This window comes from Coturnix japonica, chromosome 2 (assembly GCF_001577835.2).
Source record: "Coturnix japonica isolate 7356 chromosome 2, Coturnix japonica 2.1, whole genome shotgun sequence".
Classification (NCBI taxonomy): Eukaryota; Metazoa; Chordata; class Aves; order Galliformes; family Phasianidae; genus Coturnix; species Coturnix japonica.
In genome coordinates, this window is record NC_029517.1 from 356,740 (window position 1) to 382,221 (window position 25,482).

The 25,482-nt window shown below is 58.7% G+C and overlaps 2 protein-coding genes across 2 annotated transcripts; both read right to left on the bottom strand.

The window, feature by feature from the left end:
- Positions 1-4,294: 4,294 nt before the first annotated feature.
- LOC107308660 (GTPase IMAP family member 7-like) lies at positions 4,295-7,623 on the bottom strand. Its single transcript, XM_032443134.1, has 3 exons — positions 7,170-7,623; positions 6,843-6,894; positions 4,295-6,239 (listed from the first exon to the last, which is right to left on the bottom strand). The coding sequence occupies exons 1-3, from the start codon at positions 7,293-7,295 to the stop codon at positions 5,596-5,598; spliced, it is 822 nt and encodes a 273-aa protein (XP_032299025.1). The 5' UTR covers positions 7,296-7,623; the 3' UTR covers positions 4,295-5,595.
- A 4,401-nt stretch (positions 7,624-12,024) lies between these two features.
- LOC107308678 (zinc finger protein 585A-like) lies at positions 12,025-24,711 on the bottom strand. Its single transcript, XM_032443173.1, has 6 exons — positions 24,583-24,711; positions 22,398-22,557; positions 21,440-21,716; positions 20,688-20,801; positions 17,668-20,415; positions 12,025-13,370 (listed from the first exon to the last, which is right to left on the bottom strand). Exons 2-6 carry the CDS (start codon positions 22,419-22,421, stop codon positions 12,625-12,627), a joined length of 3,909 nt encoding a protein of 1,302 aa, XP_032299064.1. The 5' UTR covers positions 22,422-22,557; positions 24,583-24,711; the 3' UTR covers positions 12,025-12,624.
- Between the last annotated feature and the right edge of the window lie 771 nt (positions 24,712-25,482).

Genomic DNA, 25,482 nt, shown 5'->3' on the forward strand with positions numbered 1-25,482 from the left:
GAGGCCAGTGAGTGCCTCCAAAAACAGCCACCTCCTATTGTGGCCAGCTATCTGTGACCAGCACTGCCCTCTTCCTGATGCTATAAAACCGCTAGCTCACAGCATTCCAGACCCGCACTTCTGTGCATGAGAGCAGCAGCGCACACAACTCAAGCCGCCAGCAAGTCAGAGCTGGATGACACAGCACAGAGCTGCTTGGTGAGTTGTCCTGCCGCTCGGCTGCCAACACTGGGGGAAAATCGAAAGGTTGCAAACCGCCTTCAAGGGGTGGCTCTGATCTCCAATGGAGAGGTCAGTCAATATCTCTTCCAAAGAGAGTCCCATGAATGGTACTTGAAGATATTGATTTCTGCAAGGGGCACAACACGGCTTGTGGACAGCCTGATCGCGAGATCAAGCATGTCACTCCATTAGCACAGGAGAAAAGGCAGAGGAGTTTGTGCCATTCCCCCGAAAAACTTCGTCACCTTCCAGGCTCCCGTGTGCCTGTGCAGTGCTCTCCCAGAAGGATGTCAAAGAAAGTGAAGTACTCCCTATTGCATGGTTGTGTATCCTGAAATGCTGCCTCCATTCCCCCGCTCTGCACGGAGCCCACACAGAGAGACGAGGATGGGCAGTGGGGCCGTGGTGCAGCCTTGACTCGCAGCACACGGTGTAAGGCTTACCCCCGAACGCCTCCGCTCCCTGTGCAGTGTCTGGACGCCCGGTCCACTCGGCACCATGAAGCGCAGAAACGGCCTCGAGGGACAATGCTCATCATAACAGCCCTGTGATTTGCCTCACTCGCTGTGACTTCCCTGGAAAAGGAGTGGCTCAGCCGCGGCTTTTGTTCACCCAGTGCAGTCCTGGGTCACAGGGGAGCTGTGAGATCTCTTTTGCTTTCTATTTTTGCTGTCAGACAAGTACTGGTAGCAGCCCTTTGAGGCAGCCCTGCAGTCCCTCAGGGCCATATGTTCCGCCTGATTGTCCTGAGGACCACTGCTGGTGGCTCGGGGACACCTTTCCTTGCGGCCCTGGGTACCTCCGCCTGGGAGCTGGTGTGTGGCCAGCAGGGGCTGTCCCAGCACTGCAGGGCTCACACATGTCTCTGGTTGTTCCCCAGAATCCCAGCTGAGCATCATCCTTCTGGGCAAGACGGGGAGTGGGAAGAGTGCGACGAGGAACACCATCCTTGGGAAGAAGGCATTTCCTTCTTCTTTCTCCGCACAGTCAGAAACCCAATAGTACAACAAAGCTGAAGGCAATGTCGCTGGAAGACCAATTGAAGTTGTCGACACTCCTGGCCTATCTAGTAACTGGGATGCCAACAAAATAACATGAAGGAGCTCTCAATAAACGCTGACCTTGCTGTGTTGTGGAAAACCTGTCCCAGATCCATTTCTCATCTACACCGGGTGTGGCTGTCTGTTCTTTTTACTGTGCTGAGTCAGGTGCTTGTCAATCTTTCTCAAAGCAGACGGAGCCCCAGGAAGTGGTGGGGTTTTCTTTACAGGGATGTTTACAAAATCATCGCCACTTATCATATGCATTTGTTTGCTATAACGCATCGTGGCTGGGCAGGCACATTATGGCCCACCAAGATCTGCATTTCAGGCAGGACAGCAGCTGTCCCATTCTAACCTCCCGTCCACAGCCATGGAGGTGGTCTGCAGTCTATGATTATCCCTTCCAGTGCCCAGCACACACTCACAAGACACCTTCCCTTTCCTTCTTGTTGACAGCAGCATTTTGAGGCTGAAGAGTTTCTTCAAGGGTCCCCAGACCCACTCTGGTGGTTCACTGTTGAAGAAGCTGTGATTCCTGCTCAGCTGAAGGCTTTGGTTTTGTTTTACCAATTAATCTGTCTTTGTCCCAGAGAAGCTGGCAATTTCCAAAGTATTGGTGGCTGCAGCAGCGATGAGGCTGGATGTTCATTAATAGGGCCCTTCCACTTCTATCAATGACCTTCCACTTCCTCCTGTTTGTTACTCAGGCTGCATGCATTGGTATAAATGCACTTCAGCCGGGCTTTCCATCTCACCACTTTCATAGAGGGTCTAGGATCCCCTAGAGCAGTAGCATCCCCAGCATCCCTCTGCCCTACTCCATGTCTTTGTACTCTGCCATCTTTGCCCACTGTCATGGTTTTGTAATGTTACTGTCGATATTCCACATCATAACATCATATGCAGCATAGATCATTAAAAGGCTCGTACTCCAGTTTCGTGGAATAACAACATCCTGAATACTCAGCTCTCAGAAGAAAACTACGTATCCCAGAGGACTTCACAGTCAGAGATAAGTCACGGGAGGAGGGCATGTATAATTTCGCTTCCTGGCTGGAGCTCTCTCTCTCGGAGTCTCAGAGAGTGGGAAGCATTCCAGCCGTGTTGCCTGGAGTTCACAGTAGGCCTCTCGGTTTTTGGGGACTCTCTCTCTGTATTGTTCTATTTATTAGCCTCAATCATATTGTATTATATTGTGTTATCTTGTACTCTGATATCATATTTAGTAAAATAAGTTTTTCCTCCTTAGATTGCTGTTCTTTTTCCCATTCTCCCTTTTTCCTTCCTTTCCGGGCTGGGGGCCCTACAGAGCGGCTGCCCCCTGTCACAGGCACAGGTAGGTCTAGGTAACCCATGACAGATTTTGGTGGAGGATGCGGGCATAAGTTGCTGCCTTTTAGCTTTTAGAACAAATCTCTCTTTGCTCTCAGAGAGCTTTGTTAGCTTCATTAGGGGAGTGTTATCTTTTCATAGCTGCTCACTGAGAACGTGACCTTGAAAGCTTGAAAGTCCAGACATTCTGTCAACATCCAGGGGTAGCTGTAAACTCTGAGCATTGCTATCTTGCTTTTGTAATGAAAACAAAGGGATTTCTTTCTCTCCCAGAGCACAGCTAGCTAGCTCTGACTTTTACAGTGCCTGCCAGCTGCTGCCAGCCACGATTCTGCTCTTTGTTTTAGGAGCACTGGATAGGGGATTCAAAGCCATCATGTTCTTCGGAACTTATCAGCCCCTTCTTAATTTTGTGATTTCTTGTTATGCAATATATGGGTTACACAACCAAGTGAGGGCACTGATAGAGACACCTGCCTGGTACTTCTATGCAATATGGGATGATGTGAATTTTGACATCATTAAAGTTAGCTTTACAATGGCTAATTTCACAATTACTAATTTCACAGCAGCTAACTTTAAAACACCACGATGTTCAATCCAGTTTCCAGGCTGTATTATCAGATTGTCGCACGCTTTTTGAAAACCGAGCCAGTGTTCATACTCGCCGTGGTCATGTTCATACTCATGTTCATGTTATCAATATCAATGAATGTACTCCAATACATTCATTCTATGTGGAAATCCCCTCCAAAACCAGAGAATGCTGACTGGCAGAGAATATGGAAGGGTTTAGGAAAAATCTTAGAAGTGTGGGGACCCGCAGTGTCATGGGATTTCACTCTTGAACACCTGAGGGACCCTGAGAAATTAAGTGAGTATTTGAGTCAGAGATCTAAGGAGGGAAACCTTATTTGGGGTTTGGCTTATGCTTACTGTGCTCTGTATAATACTATTCTGGAGAGAGAGAGTTTCCGATCTGAGATTCAAGCCAAAAAAGAAAATCCCCAAGTCAACTCTGATCAGTCACAGGAGGCACCAGTAACAATATCAGTTGCCCCTGTGGAAGGCAAGAAATGGAAACGGGTGTCCTTGTGTCTAGAATGAAAAGAAGGAGAAGCAGAGGAGGAGGCAGCAGAAGATCCAGGTGCTGGGTCTGGATCAGTACCGAGAAAGGCAAAAGGAAAAACTAAGAGGCGTGAAGAAGAGAGTGAGGAAATTACTGTTCATTGACATCTGAAGCTGACTGAAATCCAAGGCTCAAGAAAGGAGTTTACATGGCGTCAAAACGAAGATCTCCTTGCCTGGTTGCTTCGCTGCTGGGCCAAGGGGGCCAACAGTTTGTCTCTAGATGGTAATGAAGCTCGCCAACTAGGAAGCATTGCCCGAGACACAGGTGTCGACAGAGGGATTAGCAGATGTTCGGATGGAGCTGCCACCCTCTGGGACTGACTGTTAGAAGCCGCAGGCTGGAATTCTCTCTCTCTTGGACTCTCAAAGAGTTGGAAGCATTCCAGCCGTGTCTCCTAGAGCTCACAGTAGCCATCTCAGTTTTCGGGGACTCTCTTTCTGTTTTGTTCAATTTATTAGCCTCAATCATATTGTATTATATTGTGTTATCTTGTATTCTGATATCATATTTAGTAAAATAAGTTTTTCCTCCTTAGATTGCTGCCGCTGTTCTTTTTCCCATTCCCCTTTTTCCTTTCTTTCCAGGCCGGGGGCCCTACGGGGTGACTGCCCCCTGTCATGGGCACAGCTCAATCTAGGTAAACCGTGACACCCATAGAGTTTGCTACAGCCCTTGAACAACCCTTCAACCCCACAAGCTCTTGTTTTGTCCCCTTCCCCCTTCGTAACTAGTTTAAAGGCCTATCTATGAGTCCTGCCAGTTCCTCAGCTAAGACCCTCTTACCCCTTGAAGACAGGCTACATGCATTAACAGCCACCATGCCAGGTGCTGAGTAAATTGCCCCGAGGTAAAAAAAAAAACAAAAAAACCCCACAAAATTCCTATGCTTACACCAGCTTTTAAGCCATCTATTTAAGAGCTGGGTTTTTTGGATCCTCATAGTACTTTTTTCTGCCACTGAAGGTACAGAAGAGAAGACCACCTGCACCCCAGCTCCATCAAGCATTTGCTCCAGTCCCCTGAACTCTTTCTTGATAGACCTCAGGCTTCTCACAGCAACCTCCTCACTGCCCGCCTGAATTATCAATAGTGGGCAGTAATCAGAAGGGCCAATCAGCCCAGGAAGTTTCCTTGAAATGCCCCTGACCCATGCCCCAGGGAGGCAGCACACCTCCCTTCAGGTAGGGTCCGGCCAACATACAGGACCTTCCATTCCTGTCAGAAGGGAGTCACCAATGACAACCACCCTTCTTTCCTTTCAGGTAGAGGCAGTCCTGAGGCATAGGGTCACCCGCTTCGCCCAAGGCAACCTTACGGGTGGACCTCCCTCCACACTCTCACTCACCTTTCCTTTAACTTCCATGGCCTTAAACCTATTGCACAGAAGCACCTGGGGAGCTGAGGATGGTCGGGATGGGGGAAGTCCCCTTTGCTGACCCATTTCCACTCCTCCTCCCTCTCAAATTGCAGAGTCAGTCAGTCAGTCGTTCCCACCTCGTACAGGTGCTGCCTCCATCCCGCGGCACTGCCAAGGCCCTGGCACTCCTCACAGCCACAGACCTGCCTACCAGTACCTAGCAACAGATCCTGTCCAAGCGGCCACACATTTTGTACCATTATTCACCCTCATGCCCATACTTAGCCCTCAGTCTGGCTCTCCACAGCCGTATTGCTGACACCAGCACCGCTCACACCTTGCCAAACAGTCTCACCGCGGGGGAAAGCAGCAACACAGGGCGGGGGAAAGCTCGGGGCATGGAGGGAGAAGGATGGAACTGCAAGCGAGCAAGGAGAGCGTCATCTTCAGAGCACTGCAGGGACGGCACAACGGAGGAGACGTCTCCTCCCAGACTGACCCCTCACTGCCTACAGGATGGTACAGAACTTCTCAAAGAATGTCCGTGTGTCTTCCTCCAGCATCTCTCGGGTGTAATGTGGATCAGGATAGTTCTTCTCCACCATGGCATCGATCATGCAGATGAGCTTTGCAACCTGCCCATCCCTCACCTCTTCACTAGCTCTGTTGCTGAAACCAATGTAGCGATTCCGACACTTTCTTGCCAGGCCCATGAGGTATGTGTTCTCTTCTATGAAATCCTTCAGATCTTTGGGATGCTCCAGCTCTTCTGCCCGGGTGAACAGCAGGATTGTGTACTTCTCTGCTTTAGTATGGAAAAAATTGGCCACCCACTCAGCCACATCCTGCTCTTCCTTAGTGATTCGGCCCAGCTGCATCACCAGGATGATGGCGTGGACCCCTGCATAGAGGTTCTGAAAGGCATTCTTAATCTTTTCAACGGTTCTTTCGTTGGCTTCCCTTGTATCAAATAGGCCAGGAGTGTCAACAGCTTCAATTGGTATTCCAGCAAAATTGCCTTCAGCTTTGTTGTACTGTTGGGTTACTGACTGTGCGGAGAAAGAAGGAAATGCCTTCTTCCCAAGGATGGTGTTCCCCGTCGCACTCTTCCCACTCCCCGTCTTGCCCACAAGGATGATGTTCAGCTGGGATTCTGGGGAACAACCAGAGACATGTGTGAGACCCACGATGCTGGGACAACCTCTTTTGGCCACACACCAGCTCCCAGGTGGAGGTACCCAGGGCCACAAGGGAAGGTGTCCCGGAGCCACCAGCAGTGGTTCTCAGGACTATCAGGAGATACATGTGGCCCTGAGGGACCCCAGGGCTGCTCAGTCCCAGGCTTCCTCCAAGGGCTGCTACCCAGTACTTGTCTGACAGCAAAAATAGAAAGCAAAAGAGATCTCACAGCTCCCCTGTGACCCAGGACTGCACTGGGTGAACAAAAGCCGCGGCTGAGCCACTCCTTTTCCAGGAAGTCACACACTGAGCAAAACTCACAGTGCTGTTTGTGCAGCATTGTCCCTCGGCTGTTTCCTGCCCTTCATGGTGCCAGTGGGACACGGGCTCCAAGACACAGGCACAGGGACAGCGGGGTTTGGGGTTACAGCATTACCCCCTGTGCTGCGTCTCAGGCTGCACCCACCGGACACCACCGCCCCATCCGCCCTCAGCCTCTCTGTGTGGGGCTCTCAGAGCGGGGAGATGGGAGGCAGCCTCAGGATACACACAACCATGCAATAAGGGAGATACTCACCAGTGCTTTGACATCCTGCCATTGGGAGAGCACTCACAGGCACACGGGGAGCCTGGAAGGTGACAGAAGTTTTTGGTGAGAATGGCACAAACCTCCTCTGCTTTTCTCCCTGTGCTAATGGAGGTGACACAGATGATCTTTGCGGACAGCCGTGTGTGCATGCCAAAAGCGAAATGTCTTCAAAATTACCCATCTCCATGGACTTCGTCTTTGGAAAGAGATATTGACTGACCCTCATCCATGGAGATCAGAGCCCACCCCTTGAAAGCAGATTCCGCATCCTCGGAATTTCCCCCAGCAGTGGCAGCAGAGCTGCAGGAAACTCACCCAAGCAGCTCTGTGCTGTGTCACCAGCTCTGACTGCTGCGCTTGTGCTGTTCCTGCTCTCCTCCTGCACAGAAGTGCTGGGTCTGGAGCTGCTGTGCAGCTCAGCAGAGGTTTTATAGGCATCATCAGGAAGAGGGCAGTGCTGGGATCACAGATAGCTGCTCCACAAATAGCCAGGTGCTGTTTGTGGAGCACTCAGCTGGCACTCAGCTTGTGCCAGTGGAAGGCCAGGATGGATCCTCTCCAAAAATGTTGACATGTGCTGCTCTGATGGAGGCCCTGACCCAAGAGAGCCCCCTGTCACCATCATACACACAGGGTGAGGCCAAAGGCTGCACAAAATGCTATTCCTGTAAATGCACCGTGTTCCAGGCACTGCAGAAAACGAAAGTGTGAGCACAGGGAGGCAGAGAGCCTCAGCTCTGCACCAGGGGCAGCTCCCCAGCAGCCATTCCCTGCAGCCCCCGATCATCCCCTCCTCACCAAGATGCGTGTCCTGGCCCCCCTTGACCCCAGCCCTGCTCTCAGTGCTGAGCTGAGGAAGATGCGGGAGGCGGTGTGCTCACAGGCTCCTGTCCTGGTGGGGGACTTCAACCACCCAGACTGTTTTTGGAAAGACCACATGGCAAGATGTGAGAGATCCAGAAGGCTCATGGAATCCATTGATGATATCTTTCTGTTCCAGGTATTGGACAGACCGACCAGACATGAAGCTTTGCTGGACCTGCTGCTCACCAATGCAGAGATCATCAAAGGCGTTAAGATTGGAGGCAGTCTGGGCTGCAGCAACCATACCCTGGTTGAGTTTGTGATCTTGAGGGCTGTGGGCCTGGCAAAGAGTGGAGTCAAAACCCTTAACTTCTGAAGAGCTAACTTCAAGCTACTCAATGGCCAAGATTCTCTGGGGCACTCTTCTTAAAGACAAGGATGTTGAGGAGAGCTGGCTGCTCTTCAGGGATGTCCTCCTGAAAGCACAAGAGGTCTTTATCCTTCTGAATATGAAAGTGGGCAGACAAGGTAGGAAACAGGCATGGCTCTGCAAGGATGTGTTGAGTGATCTGAGGTGCAAGAAAGGGGCGTACAAGATCTGGAAACAAGGCCGTGTCACCTGGGAAGAATACAGGGATGCCGTCTGGACTTGCAGACATGGGATCAGGGAAGCCAAGGCACAGGCAGAACTGAACCTGGTGAGGGATGTGAAAAACAGGAAGACATTCTACAGGTACATTGACCAGAAGAGACAGGCCAAAAAGGGTGTACCTTCTTTGGTAAATTTAAAAGGAGAGCTGGCTTCAACAGATGAAGAGAAAGCTGAGGTACTGAATGGGTTCTTTGCCTTGGTCTTCACTGGTGGCTCAACTGGGAGAAAGAGCTGGGCAGGCTCAGCGGGAAACATGTGTGACCACAAAGCCCTGCAGGAGCTGCGAGGGGATGGAACCGCGCTGCGCTCAGTGCTGCTGGGGCAGCACACGGCACTGGGCGAAAACTGAAGCCCCATTCTAAGCCACACTGTGGGTCTGCCATCCTTGCCCACTCACAGCTGCTTCCCATGCCCTGAGTGGATGAGAGATGGGTCTAGGACGGATTTTCCACAACACAGTAAAGGTCAGTATTTATTGAGAGCTCCTTTATGCCCATCAGTGCACAGCATGCCCCGCATCACCCCATGAAGGCAGAGCCCTGCAGCCACGGCACTGGCAGCTCCCACTGCTCCCTGAGCTGGGCAGTAAGAAACCAGATGAGGTTTAACACAGCAAGCGTAGAGTCTTGCACCTAGGGAGGAATAATTGCATACACCAGTACAGGTTGGGGAAGGACCTGCTGGAGAGAAGCTCTGCAGAGAGGGACCTGGGTGCCCTGGAGGATGATAGGTAGGCTATGAGCCAGCAGTGTGCCCTTGTAGCCAAAAAGGCCAATGGCATCCTGGGGTGCATTAAAAAGAGTGTCCAGCAGGTCGAGGGAAGTGATCCTCCCCCTCTACTCTGCCCTGGTGAGGCCTCATCTGGAATACTGTGTCCAGTTCTGGGCTCCTCAGTACAAAAAAGACAGGGATCTCTTGGAAAGAGTCCAGCGGAGGGCCACAAAGATGGTGAAGGGCCTGGAGCATCTCCCCTATCAAGAAAGGCTGAGTGAACTGGGTCTGTTTAGCCTTGAGAAAAGATGACTGAGAGGGGACCTGATCCTAATCTGAGGTGTGAGGGACAAAGTGGCGAGCCCAGACTCCTTTCAGCAGTGTGTGGAGACGGGACAAGGGGAAACGGCCAGAAACTGGAGCATAGGAAGTTCTGCACTAATGTGTGCAAGAACTTCTTTATGGTGAGGGTGACAGAGCACTGGGACAGGCTGCTCAGGGGGAAGTCTCCTTCACTGGAGATATTTAAGACCTGCCTGGATGCCGAGCTGTGTGACCTGGTGTAGGGAACCTGCTTTGGCAGGGGGGTTGGACTTGATGATCCCTTCCAACCCCTACGATTCTGGGATTCTGTGATTCTCAGCGCACAGCAGGAAAAGCACGACAGAGGAGACGGCTGCTCTCCACCTGAATCCTTGCTGCCTGGTCTGTGGCAGGAGAGGCTTGGACTCTGTTAATGATGCAGTATGAAGACCTTTATTGTAACACCTTTACAACCCCTTGGCCACAGGCACAAACCAGGTGCCTGGTGTGTGTTTGTGTCTGGCACAAGTAGCTGCCGAGCTCCTTGACTCATTTGCAAGGTCTTTTGTTCATAATGTCTTTCTTTGTCCCACAGCAGCACGCAGAGCCTCTGCTCTTGCACGGAGAGGAACTATACAACTTAAAATACAATGCAACAGGCACTGGGACAGTGAGGTTTGGGGTACAGCTTTACCCCTGTGCTGTACGTAAGACTGTACACCACCCCCCCATCCGCCCTCACTCACCCTGTGCAGCTCTCAGAGCGGGGAGATGGGAGGCAGCCTCAGGATACGCAGCACGCCCCGTCCCCGCTCTCGTCCCCTTCCCTCCGCCTGGCGCTCTCGGCTCTCGCACCGCTTTCCCTTCGCTTCCACTTGTTGCCGTCGGGGCCGCCCGCCCGCCGCCGCTCTTCCTCGCCGTCCTCCTCCCGCCTCGGCCCGGCCGCCTCCGCGGGGGACTCCGGGAACCGAGTCTGGGCGGGGAGTGGCGGAGCCGGGGGTGGTGGGGAGGAGGGAGAGACCGGGACGGGGGAGTGTACGGACCCTGGGACAGCGGGTGTCAGGGACATGGGGACACAGGGATCTGGGGACACCGGGACTTCAGATCACATTGGGCTGATGACACAGGACACCGGTAATGTGAATATCGGGACTATCAGGACACGGTGGCACGGGGAACTCGGGACACCGAGCGACGAGGACACCGGGAGCTCAGGGCTCGGGGGGTGCTGGCAGAGAAAGAAACCGGTGTGAGAGCTGCGGGCTGCAAACGAGACGCTCCGGAGCAAACAGCGACCTGCGGCCGATTCCGGCTGCCCTCCGGCTCCGGCTGAGCCCGGCGTTGCCCATCGCCCGTTCAGGAGCTCGGAGGTCGCAGCCGCACCGCAGAGCCGCGGATGTCCGGGCCGGGAGGGCGCAGAGCAGCAGCTCCACCCGTCGGGGCTGTGCGTCCCCCCCGCGCCCAGCGCTGCCGAAGGAGCTGCGCACAGCGCGGGTAGAGAACGCCCTCTGGAGCACCGAGCGCGTTTCTTCTGCTCTCGCTTTTCCTGGAAAAGAAATGGGCCGAACCCGACGGAGCCCGACGGAGCCCGACGGAAGCGGAAGCGGCCCCGGCTCTCCTTCTCCGGGACGGGCACAGCCCGAGGGGGAACGGCAGCTCCTGGGCACCGCCCCCGGCTCTGGGCACAGCGGGGGGATGCGGGGCCGTCTGCCGCTCACCCCGGCGTCGGAGCCGGCCGTGCCCCGCAGCGGCGGGGATCCTCCCCGAGTTCATAGCAAGACAGAGACGCGGAGTTTTCCAGGCGTTCATAAATTTAATGAATACACGTCGGCAGTGCCTGCATTTCCACACACACAGCGGCAGGGGGACACGCGGGCGGACGCGGGGCGGGGATCGCTCGGCGAGGGCGTTCGCGGGGGGTTCGCCGTGCGCGGGGCCGCGGGCACGGGGCGGAGGGCGGCGGGACGTAGGGCGGGGGGAGCAGCTCCCTCGGGGGTCGGGAGGAGCCGTCACCGGGAGCTGCGGCCGGGCCGGGTGTCAGCTCCCCCGCAGCCGCGTCCCGGTGCGGTGTGAGCAGCGTCGGCAGCGGGAAATGTCGTCGGGGAAAGCTGATTTTCCCCTGCAAGCAGCGGGGCTGGAGGTGCGGGCCAGGGGCTCCCAGCCTGGCTGCAGCCGTGAGTTCACCTCATCCCAGTTCACCGAACGCCGTCCCGGTTCAGAGTGCAGGACGGCGCGCACGGATGGGAGCCCCGCAGATGGCGGCCGCTGTCCCGCAGGGGCACCCACGAGCGGTCTCAGAACGCGGCGGCTTCCAGGGCGCGGTGGGCGCGGGGCTGATGCGGGATTTGCACCATCCCGCGTTGCCGTGCGGCTGCGGCGCCGCCTCCTCCCCTGCGCTTGGAGATCTCCGGGCACCGCAGAGTGGGGCAGGGGTCAGAGATGTCCCAGCCCAGCCACCCCTCGCTTCTCCCGGCCGTGGCTGAGCACCGGCACGTCTTCACCCCGCCGAGCACACACAGCGCTCCCAGCATCACGCATCCACCCCTGTTTGCAATGCTCAGGCCGGGCTCTCTGCTGCTCCGGGCGCAGCCCCCGCCTCGCTGCCGTCCCTCCTCCAGTCTGGAGCTGAGGCTGCCCTTGGGAAGCAGGTCTGCACCTGTGAGTTTTGCGGCTTTGTTTTTATTTTGCATGATTTCTCTGTCTCAGGGCTCTCTGCAACGCTGCAGCAGCACCAGCCCGGATGGGGGATGGGGTGTACGGAGGGGATGGGGTAGACGGGGGGCACGGGGCGCACACAGCAGTGCTGTGGGGAAACCTCCCCACCCTTCCTCACTCGGGGGTTCCACCTGCAGGCCCGGTGTGCACCCAGCTGCAGTGCAGAGGTGCTGGGAGTGGAGGGGAGGAAACCCCCCAGGGAACTCAGCCATTACCAGAGGCGGCCACCTCACTCAGCTCCTCCCTGTGCCCCAGGGGGGGAGGGGGGGGAGGGCAGGAACCCAACAGGCGCCCAGCAGCCCTCGAGTGCCTGAGGTGAGGAGCAGGGGCAGCTGATGGGAGTGACCTCGTGGTGATCAGGAGAGCAGCTCCTGGAGGGAGCACGGTGGGTGCCTGGGGGTGCCCAGGCAGAGCTGGCACTGACCACGCTGTCACACCAGCACCGAGGGCACAGCGCCCACCGAGATGCCCAGCAGCCCTGAGCCCCCACGCAGCGCTGGGAGCCACAGAGCAATGCTGTGGGGGGGCTCAGGGCACAGAGAGCCCCACGGGGCAGCCATGGGCGGGGGTCCCGGGGCGAGGGGCTCACGTGAGGGCGTTCTCAGCCCTGTGGGTGCGCTGATGGAGCTTCAGGGAGCCCTTCTGGCTGAAGCTCTTCCCGCACTCGGCGCAGATGAAGGGCCGCTCGCCGCTGTGGGTGCGCTGATGTGCGGCCAGGCTGCTCCGGCAGCTGAAGCCCTTCCCGCAGCGGGTGCAGGAGAAGGAGCCGCCTGCTGCAGTGGGACCACCGGCTTCTTCATGCGCCTCTGAGCCCGGTGAGCGGCTGCAGGCGGCGGCGCCAGTGGCCCCGGGTCGGTCGTCGCTGTGGGTGCGTTGGTGGTTGAGGAGGAAGCGCTGCTCACGGAAGCGCTTCCCGCAGCTCCCGCAGGAAAAGGGCTTCTCGCCGCTGTGGATGCGCTGGTGGGTGAGCAGGTTCTGCTTCAGGCTGAAGCTCTTCTGGCACACGTCGCACTGGTAGGGCCGCTCCCCGGTGTGGATGCGCTGGTGGATGATGAGGTTGTGCTTGAGGCTGAAGGCCTTGCCGCACTCGGCGCAGATGAAGGCCCGCTCCCCAGCGTGGTGCTTCTGGTGCCGGGTGAGGCTGGGCTGCTGCCCGAAGCACTCCCCGCACAGGATGCACTTGAACTCCTTCCCCGCCGCCTCCTCCTCCGCCTGGCTGTGGATCACCAGCGCCTTCTCATCCCCGAAGCCCTCCTCAGCGCCGCTGGGGAAGGTGAAGGTGTTCTCGCCCGCGGGCGATGCCAGGTCCGTCATGGGCGCACGCTGCCCGGCTCACGGCGCCTGCATCCCTGGAGGGCACAGAGAGGGGCGGCTCCAGCTCCCAGCACCGAACCCGGAGGGGGTCCAACAACACCCAGCACTCCCCGCGGCAGCGCTCCGGGGGTCGGATGCCGCCGGGTGCCTTCATGGTGGGTGGGTTCTCCCTGCTAAGCCCCACGACCACACCTGACCGTAGGGGGCTGCAGGGGGCCCAGGGCCGGGGTCGTTCTACGGCATCATCCCACCGCGGAGCAGCGCTGGGGCTGCAGGCTCGGGGCCGGGGGGGGGGAGGGGGAAGGAGGGGACGGGAACACGGCGCGATCTCGGCGAGTGGGCACGGGATGGGGTCCGGATGGGGTCGAGATGGTCCGGATGGGGCTGCGACAGAGCCGGGATGGGGCCGGGCCGCGCCGCATTGCGCTTCGGCTCCGCGCTGCCGCACCGCCTCCTCGGGCCGGGCCGAACCGAGCCGTTCCCCGCACGTCCCCCCCCGGGCCGCCCCTACCTGCCCCCAACGCTGCGCTCCGGGCCCGGCTCTCTCCGCGCTCTCCGTGCGCTCGTTGCGCATCCCCCGCCCCGCGCGTGACCGCGGCGCTCCCTACGCTCGGGGCCGGGCCGGGGCTGCGCGGTGCCGCCCCCAACCCGCGATCTCCCCCTCCCACCTTCCGCCCGTCGGTGCCGGCCCGCCTCGCTCCGCGCTTTGTGCCGCCCGCTCCGGCCCCGGCTCGTTCTTCCGCACGCGCTCCCGGCATCGCCCCGCGGCCGCGGTCACGCGTGGGCTCAGCGCCCGCCCCGCCCCCCCCCCCCCCGCGGCGAGATCGGCCCGAGCCGAACCGATCCACCCACGAGTGGAATTTCTACTCTTGCAAAGGGAAACCCCGAGCGGGTGGAAAACAAAGGGGTTTCCACGCTGCAGCCCGCGCTGCTGGGCCGGGAACAAAGGGTTCGGGGGAGGTTCTGCGGGTTCTGCCGGAGCTGCAGCCCAGCGCCCTGCGATGCACGGAGCTCCCCGCCCCCCCGCTCGCCCCCTGTGTTGGCAGCCTGGGCAGTGGTTGGCACCAGACGGTGGTGGCACATGGCAGAGGTGCTGCCGAGCGTTGGGGTGCTCAGGGGGTGCAAAATGGAGATCCCACGTGTCAGTGCAAAGGGCCCCATCTCGGTGGGACCGGCACGAGGCCGCAGCAGGGCTCAGCAGAGCAGACAAGGCCACGAGCGAAGCGCAGCACTCGGGGTCCCACGTAGGATGGGCGCTGCCGGGATCAGGCTCAGGCTCAGGCGCATGCAGGCTGCGGCTTGCCAGCACTGCTGTGCCCTGCGCGGCTTCCTGCTGTGCTGTTGCCCAGACCTGTCTGGCCATGCATGCCTGCATTCCTGGAGCAGCTGCTGACACCTCCCCCAGCACAGCAGCAGGACGAGCCTTTGTGCCAGCAGCGTGCTGAGCTGGCTGCTTCACTGCCGTGGGGACGGAGATGGGAACTCAGCTCCAGGGACCTTGGGGCTGGCAGCAGGAGCCTGGGAGCTGGGGGGCAGTGAGGGACACGGCAGGTTGGATATTAGGAAAGGTTAGGGCTGGATATCGGGAAGGATTTCTTCTCCAAATAGCAGTTGGACGCTGGCACAGCTGTCCAGGGGGCAGGGGACAGCTGTCCCTCAGGAACTGTCCCTGAGGGTGTTCAAGGACTGCGGGGATGTGGCACTGGGGGGCATGGTTGGTGGGCATGGAGGGGGCGGGGAGTGGGGGGATCTCACAGGTCTTTTCCAACACCCCTTTTTCTATGACTCCCCTTCCCAATGGGATCGTGATCACAGCTAGACGTGGCATCTCAGGGAAGGGTGAGGACAGTGGGGACACGGAGCACAGCTGAGGTGTCTTCTGCCTTATGGTGGGAGGTGGAGCAGCAGGATGGGACAGGGAAGGAGCAATGTGGGACAGGACGGGGCCTGCATGTCTCCACGCACCCAACGAGCAGCATTCCGGCAGCACCACGCCCCAGGATCCCATCCCAGCCACCCAGCAGGGACTGCAGCCAGCAGAATGGGAAGGGCAACAAAGGCCCACGGGACTCAAAGGGCTGCAGAGGCAGAGAAGTGAAGGAGCTGCTCATGGGGAGGCGTGTGGGGCCAAGGCCTGCCCTGATGTACAACTCACAGCAATTACAGCTCTGGGGGGGCTGTCAGCTCCTGGTGGGAAATGATGGGGAGAGCAAAGCATGGCCCCACGAGGGGCAGCCCCAGCCCAGCTTCTGGGAAGAGTCCTGGCTTTAAAAAGCACCACACATCCAATACAGCTTTACTGACAAGCTGCTGCCTTGAGCCCTTCACTATATGAGCCTTCTGATATGAGATGCAAAAGCCAGGAAGGCCTCTGCAGGCAGCTCTGCCAGCAGCATGGTTATAAACTGCACCAAGGATGGACGGGTGGCTCCCACCCCGAGGGCTGGGGAAGAGTGCTGTCCCACAAAGGAGGAGGCAGGAAATGCTGTGAGAAAGCTTTTATTTTAAATAACCTCAAAAAAATAGAGTTGCAAGGACCTGAAGTGTCGCTGGAGCATGATGCTGGGTGGAAGGAAGGGAGCGGGGCTGAGTGCTGGAGGGGGCAATGCCCACTCCCTGCCTGGGGATGGAGCCAGGGACTCCATCCCAGGATGCCACCACCATTCGCGTGGTCGTGCCACCAGCTGGGCACTTTGCTAATGGAAAACATCCTTACCCAGCACGCAGGTCCAGCAGGACCATCCCGGTGTGCCCTCATGGCTGCTCCAAGCCCTGGAGCCGAGCAGCTCTGGTTATTGCCTGCTCCATTCCTGCCCATTGAGGCCACCAGACCCTCTGTCCCAGGCCACGTCCATTTGGGTGTTGGGACATCTCCTGGAATGGAGACCCCATCTCCGTGCTGGGCAGCCGATGCGGTGCTTGCTCATGGCACAGCAAGAAGTGTTCCCCAATGCCACACTCTGAGATATGCCCCAAAACACAGGGGAGGAGGTGGCGGCAGGCAGAGCGCACCCAGGATTGCACTGAACCGGGCACTGCTAACAGCGTCCCGTGTGTCCTCAGCGAAGGTCTTTGCATGGCAGCAAGGAGGCTCTGCAGCTGAGCAAAGCGAGACAGGGCTGTGCTGCTTGGGCTGGGGCTGGCTGCACAGCTCACAGCACGAGGGCAGCAATGGCACGCCAGCCTCTCTGGGCACAGCAGGCAAGATTTGTTTCCCCTTTTATGCGAAGCATGTTTTCCAAGTGGGAACAGCTTCCAGGCCTGCAGTTCCCATCCCTAAAGCTCTGCCCCACAGCCCTGCCCCAGCCAGACAGCTCCACACTGCTTGCCCGAGAGCACAAGAACAGCTGTGGGCAGTGCAGACACCACTGCCCGGCACTCCTGGTTATCTATGCAGAAGTAAGGTGAGTACCAGAAAGAGGTGCTAGTCAGAAAGGTTATCCACAGAGCAAGTACAGAAGCAGAAGCTACATTCCCCATCCCCACCCCCCATATACACCCTGTATTACCCCTCCCGGCTCAGAGGAGATGCTAAGCTGCGATCCTCAAGGGTCCTCGAGGCAGAAGGGACCCATCGCTGCCCTTCTGAAGCTCGCTCGTCCCCCAGCAAAGCTGCTCCTCCTCGGCCCATGCTGGTGGGCAGCCAACAGTGGGGCACAGCTCTCCATCCCTCAGACATTTTGTGGAGGGTCATCAGTCTGGATGATGAGGACGGAGGGCTCTGGCAGAAGCTCCAAGCCCACCAAGGCCCCTCTCCACCCCACGCCAGGTCTGCATGTTGCAGGACTGCAGCGCTCAGCCTGGAGCCAGGCCCCAGCAGACATGCCTCTGCCTGGCCTCCTGCATGGCAGAAGCGATCCTTAAGTCAGCATGCAGGATCCCGAGCTCCTCCCCATCCCTCACAATCCAACTCTTCACAGACAGGTGCTGGCAGAAGCGCTGCAGACCCATGATCCAGCGCCTGCTGCTCCTCAGCTCCACCTGCCTTACAAATTTGGTATGTTCATAACACAGAAAGCTCACACGTTGTGTCCGAGTCCATTCACTGCCTCACGACCAACCTGCTGCATCTCGCACCCCACCTCCAGGGTGCTTCACTCACAAATGTCCTGTTCCCAAGAACCACCACAGTCCTCTTGAGCCCCTCCAGGCTCCAACTCGCAGCCTTCCCTGCCTCAGACTCTTACAGGTCCACATTTGGTCAGCAGTTGGCTCTTGGTGTGAGCTCTCACCTAGCCAGGTTTGGTGTCCCTACTGCAAGAATGACAAGGTACAGTCCCTCGCATGGATGGGCTCATTGGCAGCTGGCATGTTACAAGCAGCTGGGGCACGGCGAGGTTTTCTCTTCGCTGTGTGCTCTCTCAGGCACTCTCAGGACTCTCTTGTCCTCAAAGCTTCTGCTGCAGCCACTGTACTTGCACCAGATCTCAGCACGGCAGTCATGCTGGGGCTTCAGCAGCAGCTGCCTCTGGGTCACACAGTCAGCACAGCAGCACTGTGGCTGCAGGCTGGGCTTCCCACCCAGCCCTTCCCCACCCTCGGAGCACTTGCAGGGGCACTGCCCCGCGGGTGCCTCCGGCGGGTGCTGCGAGCCAGACACTAGGTGCTGCTCTTCCTGCATCAGCTGCAGAAGGATGTCTGCAGCCCCAGATGGGCTCTCTGCTCTGTTCGGGCCAGGCGGTGCTCCTGGCCGTAGCTCTTCCCGTGGCAGTGATCCCTGCACAGCTCCACGGGAGCAGGGAGGCAGCAGTGTGCCAGGCGGTGCAGGGCCCTTCCCCAGGGCAGCATTGGCATCTGTCTCCTCGCGGTGCGCTGGGCAGGTCCCCTCGCAGCAGGAGGGTGGCACACCACCGGTGTGCGTCCGGCGGTGCCGGAGGAGGTGAGCCTTCTGGCTAAAGCCCTTCCCGCACTCAGCACAATGGAAGGGCCGCTCCCCGGTGTGGGTCCTCTGATGTACAGCCAGGTTCACCTTCTGTCGGAAGCGCTTGCCGCACTCAGCGCAGGCGTGCGGCCGCTCGCCAGCGTGGCCCTGCCGGTGCAGTTGCAGCTCGCCATGCTCCTCAAAGGCCTCCCCGCAGAGTGAGCAGGGGTACGGGCTGCCGGGGTGGCTCTGCAGGCTGGGCGGTGTCTGGCCGGGGCCCGGCTCACTCTGGGGCTGCTCCACCACGTGCACGCGCTGATGGACCCGGAGGGAGAGCTTGCTCTTGAAGCGCTTGGGGCACTCTAGACAAGTGAAGGGCTGCCTGCCCGAGTGGGTCTTCTGGTGGGCGATGAGGTTGGGCTTCTGGGCGAAGCGCTTGCCGCACTGGGTGCAGGCAAAGGGTCGCTCCCCGGTGTGCGTGCGGTAATGTGTCACCAGGTTGCCCTTCTGGTTGAAGCGGCGGCCGCAGACGCCACAGGTGAAGGGCCGCTCACCGGTGTGGATGCGCTGGTGAGTCACCAGGTTGGTCTTCAGGCTGAACCTCTTCCCGCAGACGTCACAGCGGTAAGGACCCCGGCCCCGGTGGTTCTGGCGGTGCTTTAACAAGCGATCATACTGTACAAAGCTTCTCCCGCACTCGGGGCACAGCCAGGCTCTCCCCTCCATGTCCTTCTCCTGGGGAGATTTGGTGGACAGCTCATCTCCAGAGCTCTTGTCATGCTCAGGGCACTGGTAGGACTTCTGCCCCACGTGAGTCTTCTGGTGAGCAACAAGGGAGATCCACAGGCCAAAGCTGTTGCCACACTGATTGCAGATGAAGGGCTTCTCCGCTCCGGGGGTGGGCGGTGTGGGGGCAGTGCCATCCCCAAGGACAGGCTGCACCCCCAGGTGCCCCAGGAGGTGTGGACCGGGGCTGAAGCCTGCAGTGCAGCCAGCAGGAGCCTCAGCAGCGGGGCCGTGCTGTGGCCGGAGCAGAGTCACCTTGGGGCAAAACCCTTCTCCACACTGCACGCAGGGGAAGGCCTGCTCCCCCAGCGGGGCCTGTTGCGCGGGCAGCAGCTGCTCCTTTGAGGGAAAACCCTTCTCCGTGCACGAGTATAGCTCTTGGCCTTCAGGGATCTTCTGAACAGGCAGCGGTGGCATGGAGCTGAAAGGAGCCTCTTGCTCCAGGCTGCCTGGCTGCAGCAGTGTAGGCGCAGCCCCAAAGGGCAGGGTGGGAGCCGGAGCCCGTCCTGGGCACCTCCGCTGGCGTGGTGCATGTGTCTTCTGGTGGGCTTTAAGGGACACTTTGTCCTTGAAGCACTTCTGGCACTGCCCGCAGGGGTAGGGGCGGACATCAGTGTGGGTGCTCTGGTGTGTCACGAGGTTGGTTTTCTGGGTGAAGCGCTTGCCGCACTGGGTGCAGGCAAAGGGGCGCTCCCCGGTGTGCACACGGTAGTGTGTCACCAGGTTGGTCTTCTGGTTGAAGCTCCTGCCACACAGGAAGCAGGTGAAGGGCCGCTCGCCCGTGTGGATGCGCCGGTGCGTGATGAGGTTGGGCTTCTGCCGGAAGCTCTTCCCACACTCGGGGCACACAAAAGGGGTGTCATCCTGGTAGCTGCGCTGCGTAGCCCGCAGCTTCGGTTTGCCAGAGCCACCGTCCTCCTGCTCCCCCCCCGCCAGCGCCTTCTCATTGGCGGCGTGGATGCGCTGGTGGGCCAGGAGGTTGGCCTTCTGGCTGAAGCTCTTGCCACACTGCGTGCAGGGGAAGGGGCGTTCCCCAGTATGCACACGGCGGTGGGTCAGCAGGTTGGGGCGCTGGCTGAAGCTCTTCCCGCAGTCCCCGCACCTGTAGGGTTTCTCCCCGGTGTGGATCCTCTCGTGAGTGATGAGGCTCTGCTTCTGACGGAAGCCCTTCCCACACTGGGCACAGCGGAAGGGGCCGTTGCCAAGCTGGGGCACCCAGCAGCCCACCCTGGAGGGCAGCGGGCTGAGGCTGGCTGCGCCGTCCCGCTCCGTGCCTGCCCGCTCAGGTGCGCGCTGCCCGCCATGGAACCAGCGGCCAGAGCTGCTGGCACCAGTGGGGTACAGCTCCAAAGAGCCTGCAGCAACCCCGGGCTTCTCATCAGGCTGCTCCACCTTGTTTGTTCGGACAGGCTCAACTAGATGTCAAAAAGATTCAGAGTGTAAACATCAGCGTCTTTCACTCGGTTTAAAGCACCCTAATTAACCAGGGGGTTTAGGACCCTCTCCAGAGCCCTATCCCCCATGGCTTGGTGAATGCAGCGTTGGCAGACAGCAGTAATAGCAAAATAAAATAAAATAAATCCCATTAACTGGCCTCAAATGGCTGCAAGCAGCTCTCCAACAAGACCATCATCCCCTGCCAAGGCCAATTTCCAGCAGCCCCAGTGAGGACACGTGCAACACCTACCTGCACAGGGGCTCACGAGGATCTTGCTGTCCTCCTGCATCTGCTGGCCTTCAGGGAACGGCTCCTCCAACTGTTTAATACCGAACAAGCCACCGGGCTTGAAAAATCTGTAGCCTGGTTGAAGGGATAAGAGCTGGTCACCATGAACTGTCACACTGCAAAACACGCATTCGGCATACACATCATTATGCTGGAGATGCCTGCGTTAATTCACAAATAAGCTAAAATTAACTAAGCCTCGGGGCATCGCTTTCATCTATTTTAAGCTCCTACTGCCTGAAGCATAATTAAAGATAAAAAGAAACACAAGCTCCATGCTCCCTCCTCCTGGCAACGTGTGCTCCAGTGAAAGGTGAGAGAGAACACCATTCCTTGGAAAACAATGTTCTTTCCAAAGTCTTTCACAAACTCGCCCAAATATCCTTAGATCTTACCTGGCGCTTTTATGACAGGATTTCAAAGGCTACCACAAAAATGCAATTAATTACAACATGAACCTCCCAAACAGAAGAAAAGGCTACATCTGTACAAGAGGAGCCCTGCTGCCAGGCAGAGCGGCTGCAGCGCAGGCGGGGGGTTTCCTCCCTGGGTGCCACACTTGCACACATTTACGTACAGTTTCTACTCCCCCCCCCTCTGCTCCTTCCAGCCCTGCTGCAGCCCCTCCAAGGACTGCACTCCAGGGAATGCAGAAATGCAGCAACAAACCCACTCCCTTGTGGGTGAGCCCCCAACCAGCCCTGAGCCCTCACCTGTGCAGGGGTCAGAGGGGATCTCTGCACCCGCAGAACCCAGCTCATGTCCAGCCCTGGGCACCTCGTTCAGCCTGGGGTAAGGCAGCAGGTTCAGGATGTGGGCAGGCTGCTCCAGGAGAGAGGAGAGGCGTTTCAGCAGCTGGCCATCGCTTTTCTGGTTTGGTTCGGTTTGGTTTTCTCTGTTCTCTGGGTTTTCACCGCACACAGAAGTGCTTGGCAGCATCATGGCACCCTGAGCGCTTCCTTGGCCTTTCCCTCGTGCAGGAGCCGGGTGCTAGGAGGTGTCACAGGGACCCTGTGATATTTCCCACTGTGCCCCTGACTTGTTTCAGCACAACACAGCTGCCTCAGCTTCCCTATCAGCAGAGCATTGCCCAGCAGGCTCCCTCAAGAGGAGCTTGCTCTGGGCCGATGCCCCGTGCCCACCACCCTCCTGACCCACCTGGGTGATCCACCCAGGCTGCCTGCGGCTGTGACCGCTGAGCCTCACTTCCCAACCAAGCCAGGGTCAGGACCAGAGGAGGAGACCTCTGTAGGAGCCCAAAGCAGCCCTCCTGCAGAGCTCAGCACCCATCCCACCCACCTTCCCTCCCCAGGACTCCTCTCTTCCTCCCTCAGAGCTCTGCTGCAGTTTGGCAGGAACACAAGGAGAACAGATGGCACAAGGCACTGAGACCAGCCAGCACTTCGATGACTGTCACAACTTCAAGAAGTGACAATTTAAAAGGAAAAGTCTTGCACGGGACTAGCGGCGCTTCCTTGGGTTACAGCATTTCTAAACGACAAGAAAAGCAAGAAACCACCAGGGGGGTTTCCAGACCCTGGGAAACCACCAAAAAGCCACCACCACGGAAGCGCTGCAGCACAAAAGAGGATACGCAGCTCAGCTCCCCCCCACAGCGCGCTGCAAGAGGCCCTCGGGGATGGAGCACAGCCCGCCACCGCCCCGCCGTACCTGGGGAGCCCCCCCCGCAGACATGGTTCCCCCAGGGCCCAGCTGGCACGCGGGGGGGACGCAAGCTCTTGGGGTGACGCGGGGCGGCGACTGTCCTCTCCTTCCACCTTCCAGTGCCGGTTTGGAGCTTCCCCAACTTCCTCCAAATGGCTGCGGGTCCCTGCGGGAGCAGAGCAGTGTGAGTGCGGCGCGCGGCGGGGAGCGGCTGGGCGGGCGCCCGTACCCTCCTCCTCCTCCGAGCTCTCCGAGGGGAAAGGAAGGAGCCAGCGGCGGGGTCTGGCCTGAGTTCAGATCCTCTGTTTACAGTGCAGCCTCCCGCAGCCCCTGGTGCTGCTGGGATTTGTAGGCGCAGGGAGGCCCCGCGCTGCTGCCTGCAGGGAGGGGAAGGCCGCAGCTCCACGGCCCCATGGAACGCAGCTGTGCCTGGCCACGCTCGCCCTGCCCAGAGCCTGGCACCATCGCCGTGCGCCCCGGCTGCAAGGGATGCCCGGCTGCGAGCCAAGCGGCCTTCACTCCATGTCGATGCTGGTTTCAGGGAGGCCTCAGACAGAAGAAAAAAAACATCTGCTTTTGCTGAAGGGCCGCAGGACTCGCTGCTTCCTCCAGCGGCAGCACAACACTGCGCAGCCCCTGAGGACACTGACAGCCACTGCGCTCCCACAGTCCAGCACCACTTTACAACGACTCCAGGGTTCACACACGTCCCAGCCCTGACCCGGCCTGCACAGGACACAAGATTCAAAAGTGATGCTGCTGATTACGGAGCACGATGGCACCAAGAAACCACTGCAATCTCACAGCCTGTGAACTTCACATTTCCAAGCAGCTGCCCAGCACACCGCAGCTTCCCCACACAGTGCCCAGGGCTGGAGCAGAACACCATCGGATGTTCAGTACTTCCTGGGCCCCACATCTGTGCTGCCTGTGCCCTACAGATGTCACATGGTGAGAAACCCGAGTCCTTGTGAGGCTTTGTGTGAAAACACCATGTTGTGAGCAAACAAGAGCATGACTGGAAACAGTGCAAGGTGGGTGTGTGACTCTTCCTGCTCAATCATTAGAGCAATCTTGCCCAGCTCTGCAGGACCACAATTACTACAAGGAAGTACACTCTCTTGAGCCTCAGCCACGTTGCAGATGCCTTGATAAGCACCCAGCACTAATTAGGAGGGCTATTTAGGGCAATCTGCTGCTGAGAGCACTAGTGGCTCAGTGTGAAAGGCTAGGCTGTGAGCTGCTGTATGCAGTTTGCTGTAACTAACGGCTCTGGGTCCTTGAGTGCATCTGACTGTGCCATTCAGCTAAGAGCCCAGAAACTCTCTATCTTGTGGGCGTTGCCAGCCAGATGTTGTGACACCACGATACTCTTAGCAACATCCATCAGGTATCAACCACCACAAGGGGACCAGCCCAGCAGAGGTGTGACGGGGGTAGGGGCTGGGATCGCCTTGTTCAGGACTGCTTTGTGGGGCTTCAAGGTCTCTTGACGAGCATGTAGGTACCCAGGTGGATGTGTCTGCCTCTCAAAATTAGAATGGACAGCTTCTTAAACTCGAAGCCTATTGATCTCTCGAAGCCTCTATGCCTCGCACCAGGCCTACCTCTGCACCTACAGGCCTCTGGGTGCCTTGGCTGGACTCTGGCCTCTCTCTGGGCCTCCAGGCCGCCCTCTTGGTTTCACACCCTGGACCCCCCCGGCCTCCCCACGTGCTCTCAGCCCTCTCGGCCTCGACATCTCCCTCGGTTCTTCAGGCTTTGATGCCTTCTGGCCGCCTTCCTGCCCTCCCCTCACTCTTCACTCCTCCCGGCCCGCTCTCCACGTTGCTTGTAGCCGTCTCAGCCTCGGTGCAGATGGCGCGGTCGGTTCTGAACGCGGTAGCAGCCGGTTCCCGATGGCCCCGCGGCCGCTGCCCACGTTGTGGGGCATCACACGGGGGCGAACGGGGGGAGCGGCGGCATCGGGCCGGGCGGGGCCTCACACCGACGTGCGGCCACAGCGGGACGGACACCGCCCCCCCCGCCCCTCCCGGCCCCGGCCGCCGCCCCGGCCCCTCCCGCTCTCCTCGCCGCCCCTCCCCCGTCCCCCCCGTCCCGCCCCCCCGCCCCGTGCCCGGCCGGGCCCCGTTGCTGCCATGGCGGCCTCCCCCCCCTCCGGCCCCGGGGCCGCCTCCCCGGGGGAACTCACGGCCGCCGGCGTCCCGCGACGCAATGACGTTGACGCGGCGATGACGTCAGCACGCCGGCGACGTCGGGAGGAGCGCGCGCGACTGAGGAGGGGGCGGGGCGGGGAAAGGAAGAGTCGCGCGCGGCTCTCTGTAGTCTCGCGAGATCACCCCGACCCGCACTTCCGGATCGGCGCGTGTCCCGCGGCGGCACCCGTAGGCCTGGGGGGGGGTGGGGCGGAAGTAGCGCGCGGCACCATAGAGACTGCAGAGCGCCGCCAGAGCGACCGGAAGTGGTACCATAGAGTACCGGAAAAACAAGATTCCTTGTTCTTACCATCTGTTACCCGACCTCTGATTGGCTCCAGTCCCGTCCCATAAGAGCTGGAGGGCATTGTGGCACGTACCGACACTCACCAATCAGAGCCCCGTTAACATCTACCTGCGTTATAACTCTTGTTCCCCTTTCAGCCCCCATCACCCATCTGACGGGGTTATGGCCTTGTACTGTGATGCCCCATCCCTGCAGGCATTCAAGGCCAGGCTGGATGTGGCTCTGGGCAGCCTGGGCTGTGGTTGTGACCCTGCACATAACGGGGTTGGGATGGATGAGCACTGTGGGCCTGTGCAATGCAGGCCGTGCTGTGATTCTGCTGGAGAGAAGCACTGCTGGCTCAGAGACAAACTCAGCCCTTTCAGGCCAGAAAAACTCCAAGGAAAGCAGCCAAATGCAGAGAAAAACTGTAAAGCGTGGGTAGCTGGGCTCAGGTGAACCTAATGAGGTTCAACATGGCAAAGTGCAAGGTTTTGCACTTGGGCTGGAAGAACCCCAGGCACCTGTACAGGCTGGGAGGAGTGGTCCTTGAGAGCAGCTCGGCTGAGAAGGACCTGGGGGTCCTGATAGATGAGAAACTTAACATGAG

Bases quoted from the DNA above. Each gene is read 5' to 3' on its own strand.
- LOC107308660 (XM_032443134.1), bottom strand. From the start codon at position 7,295: ATGATGCCTATAAAACCTCTGCTGAGCTGCACAGCAGCTCCAGACCCA. The intron at 6,895-7,169 runs GTGAGTTTCCTG...GTCACCTTCCAG, and splicing joins CACAGCACAGAGCTGCTTGG to GCTCCCCGTGTGCCTGTGAG. The intron at 6,240-6,842 runs GTGAGTATCTCC...GTTGTTCCCCAG, and splicing joins GGCAGGATGTCAAAGCACTG to AATCCCAGCTGAACATCATC.
- LOC107308678 (XM_032443173.1), bottom strand. From the start codon at position 22,421: ATGTCTGCGGGGGGGGCTCCCCAG. The intron at 21,717-22,397 runs GTACGGCGGGGC...GACACCTCCTAG, and splicing joins CTGCGGGGGGGGCTCCCCAG to CACCCGGCTCCTGCACGAGG. The intron at 20,802-21,439 runs GTGAGGGCTCAG...CCCTTCAACCAG, and splicing joins CCCCTCTGACCCCTGCACAG to GCTACAGATTTTTCAAGCCC.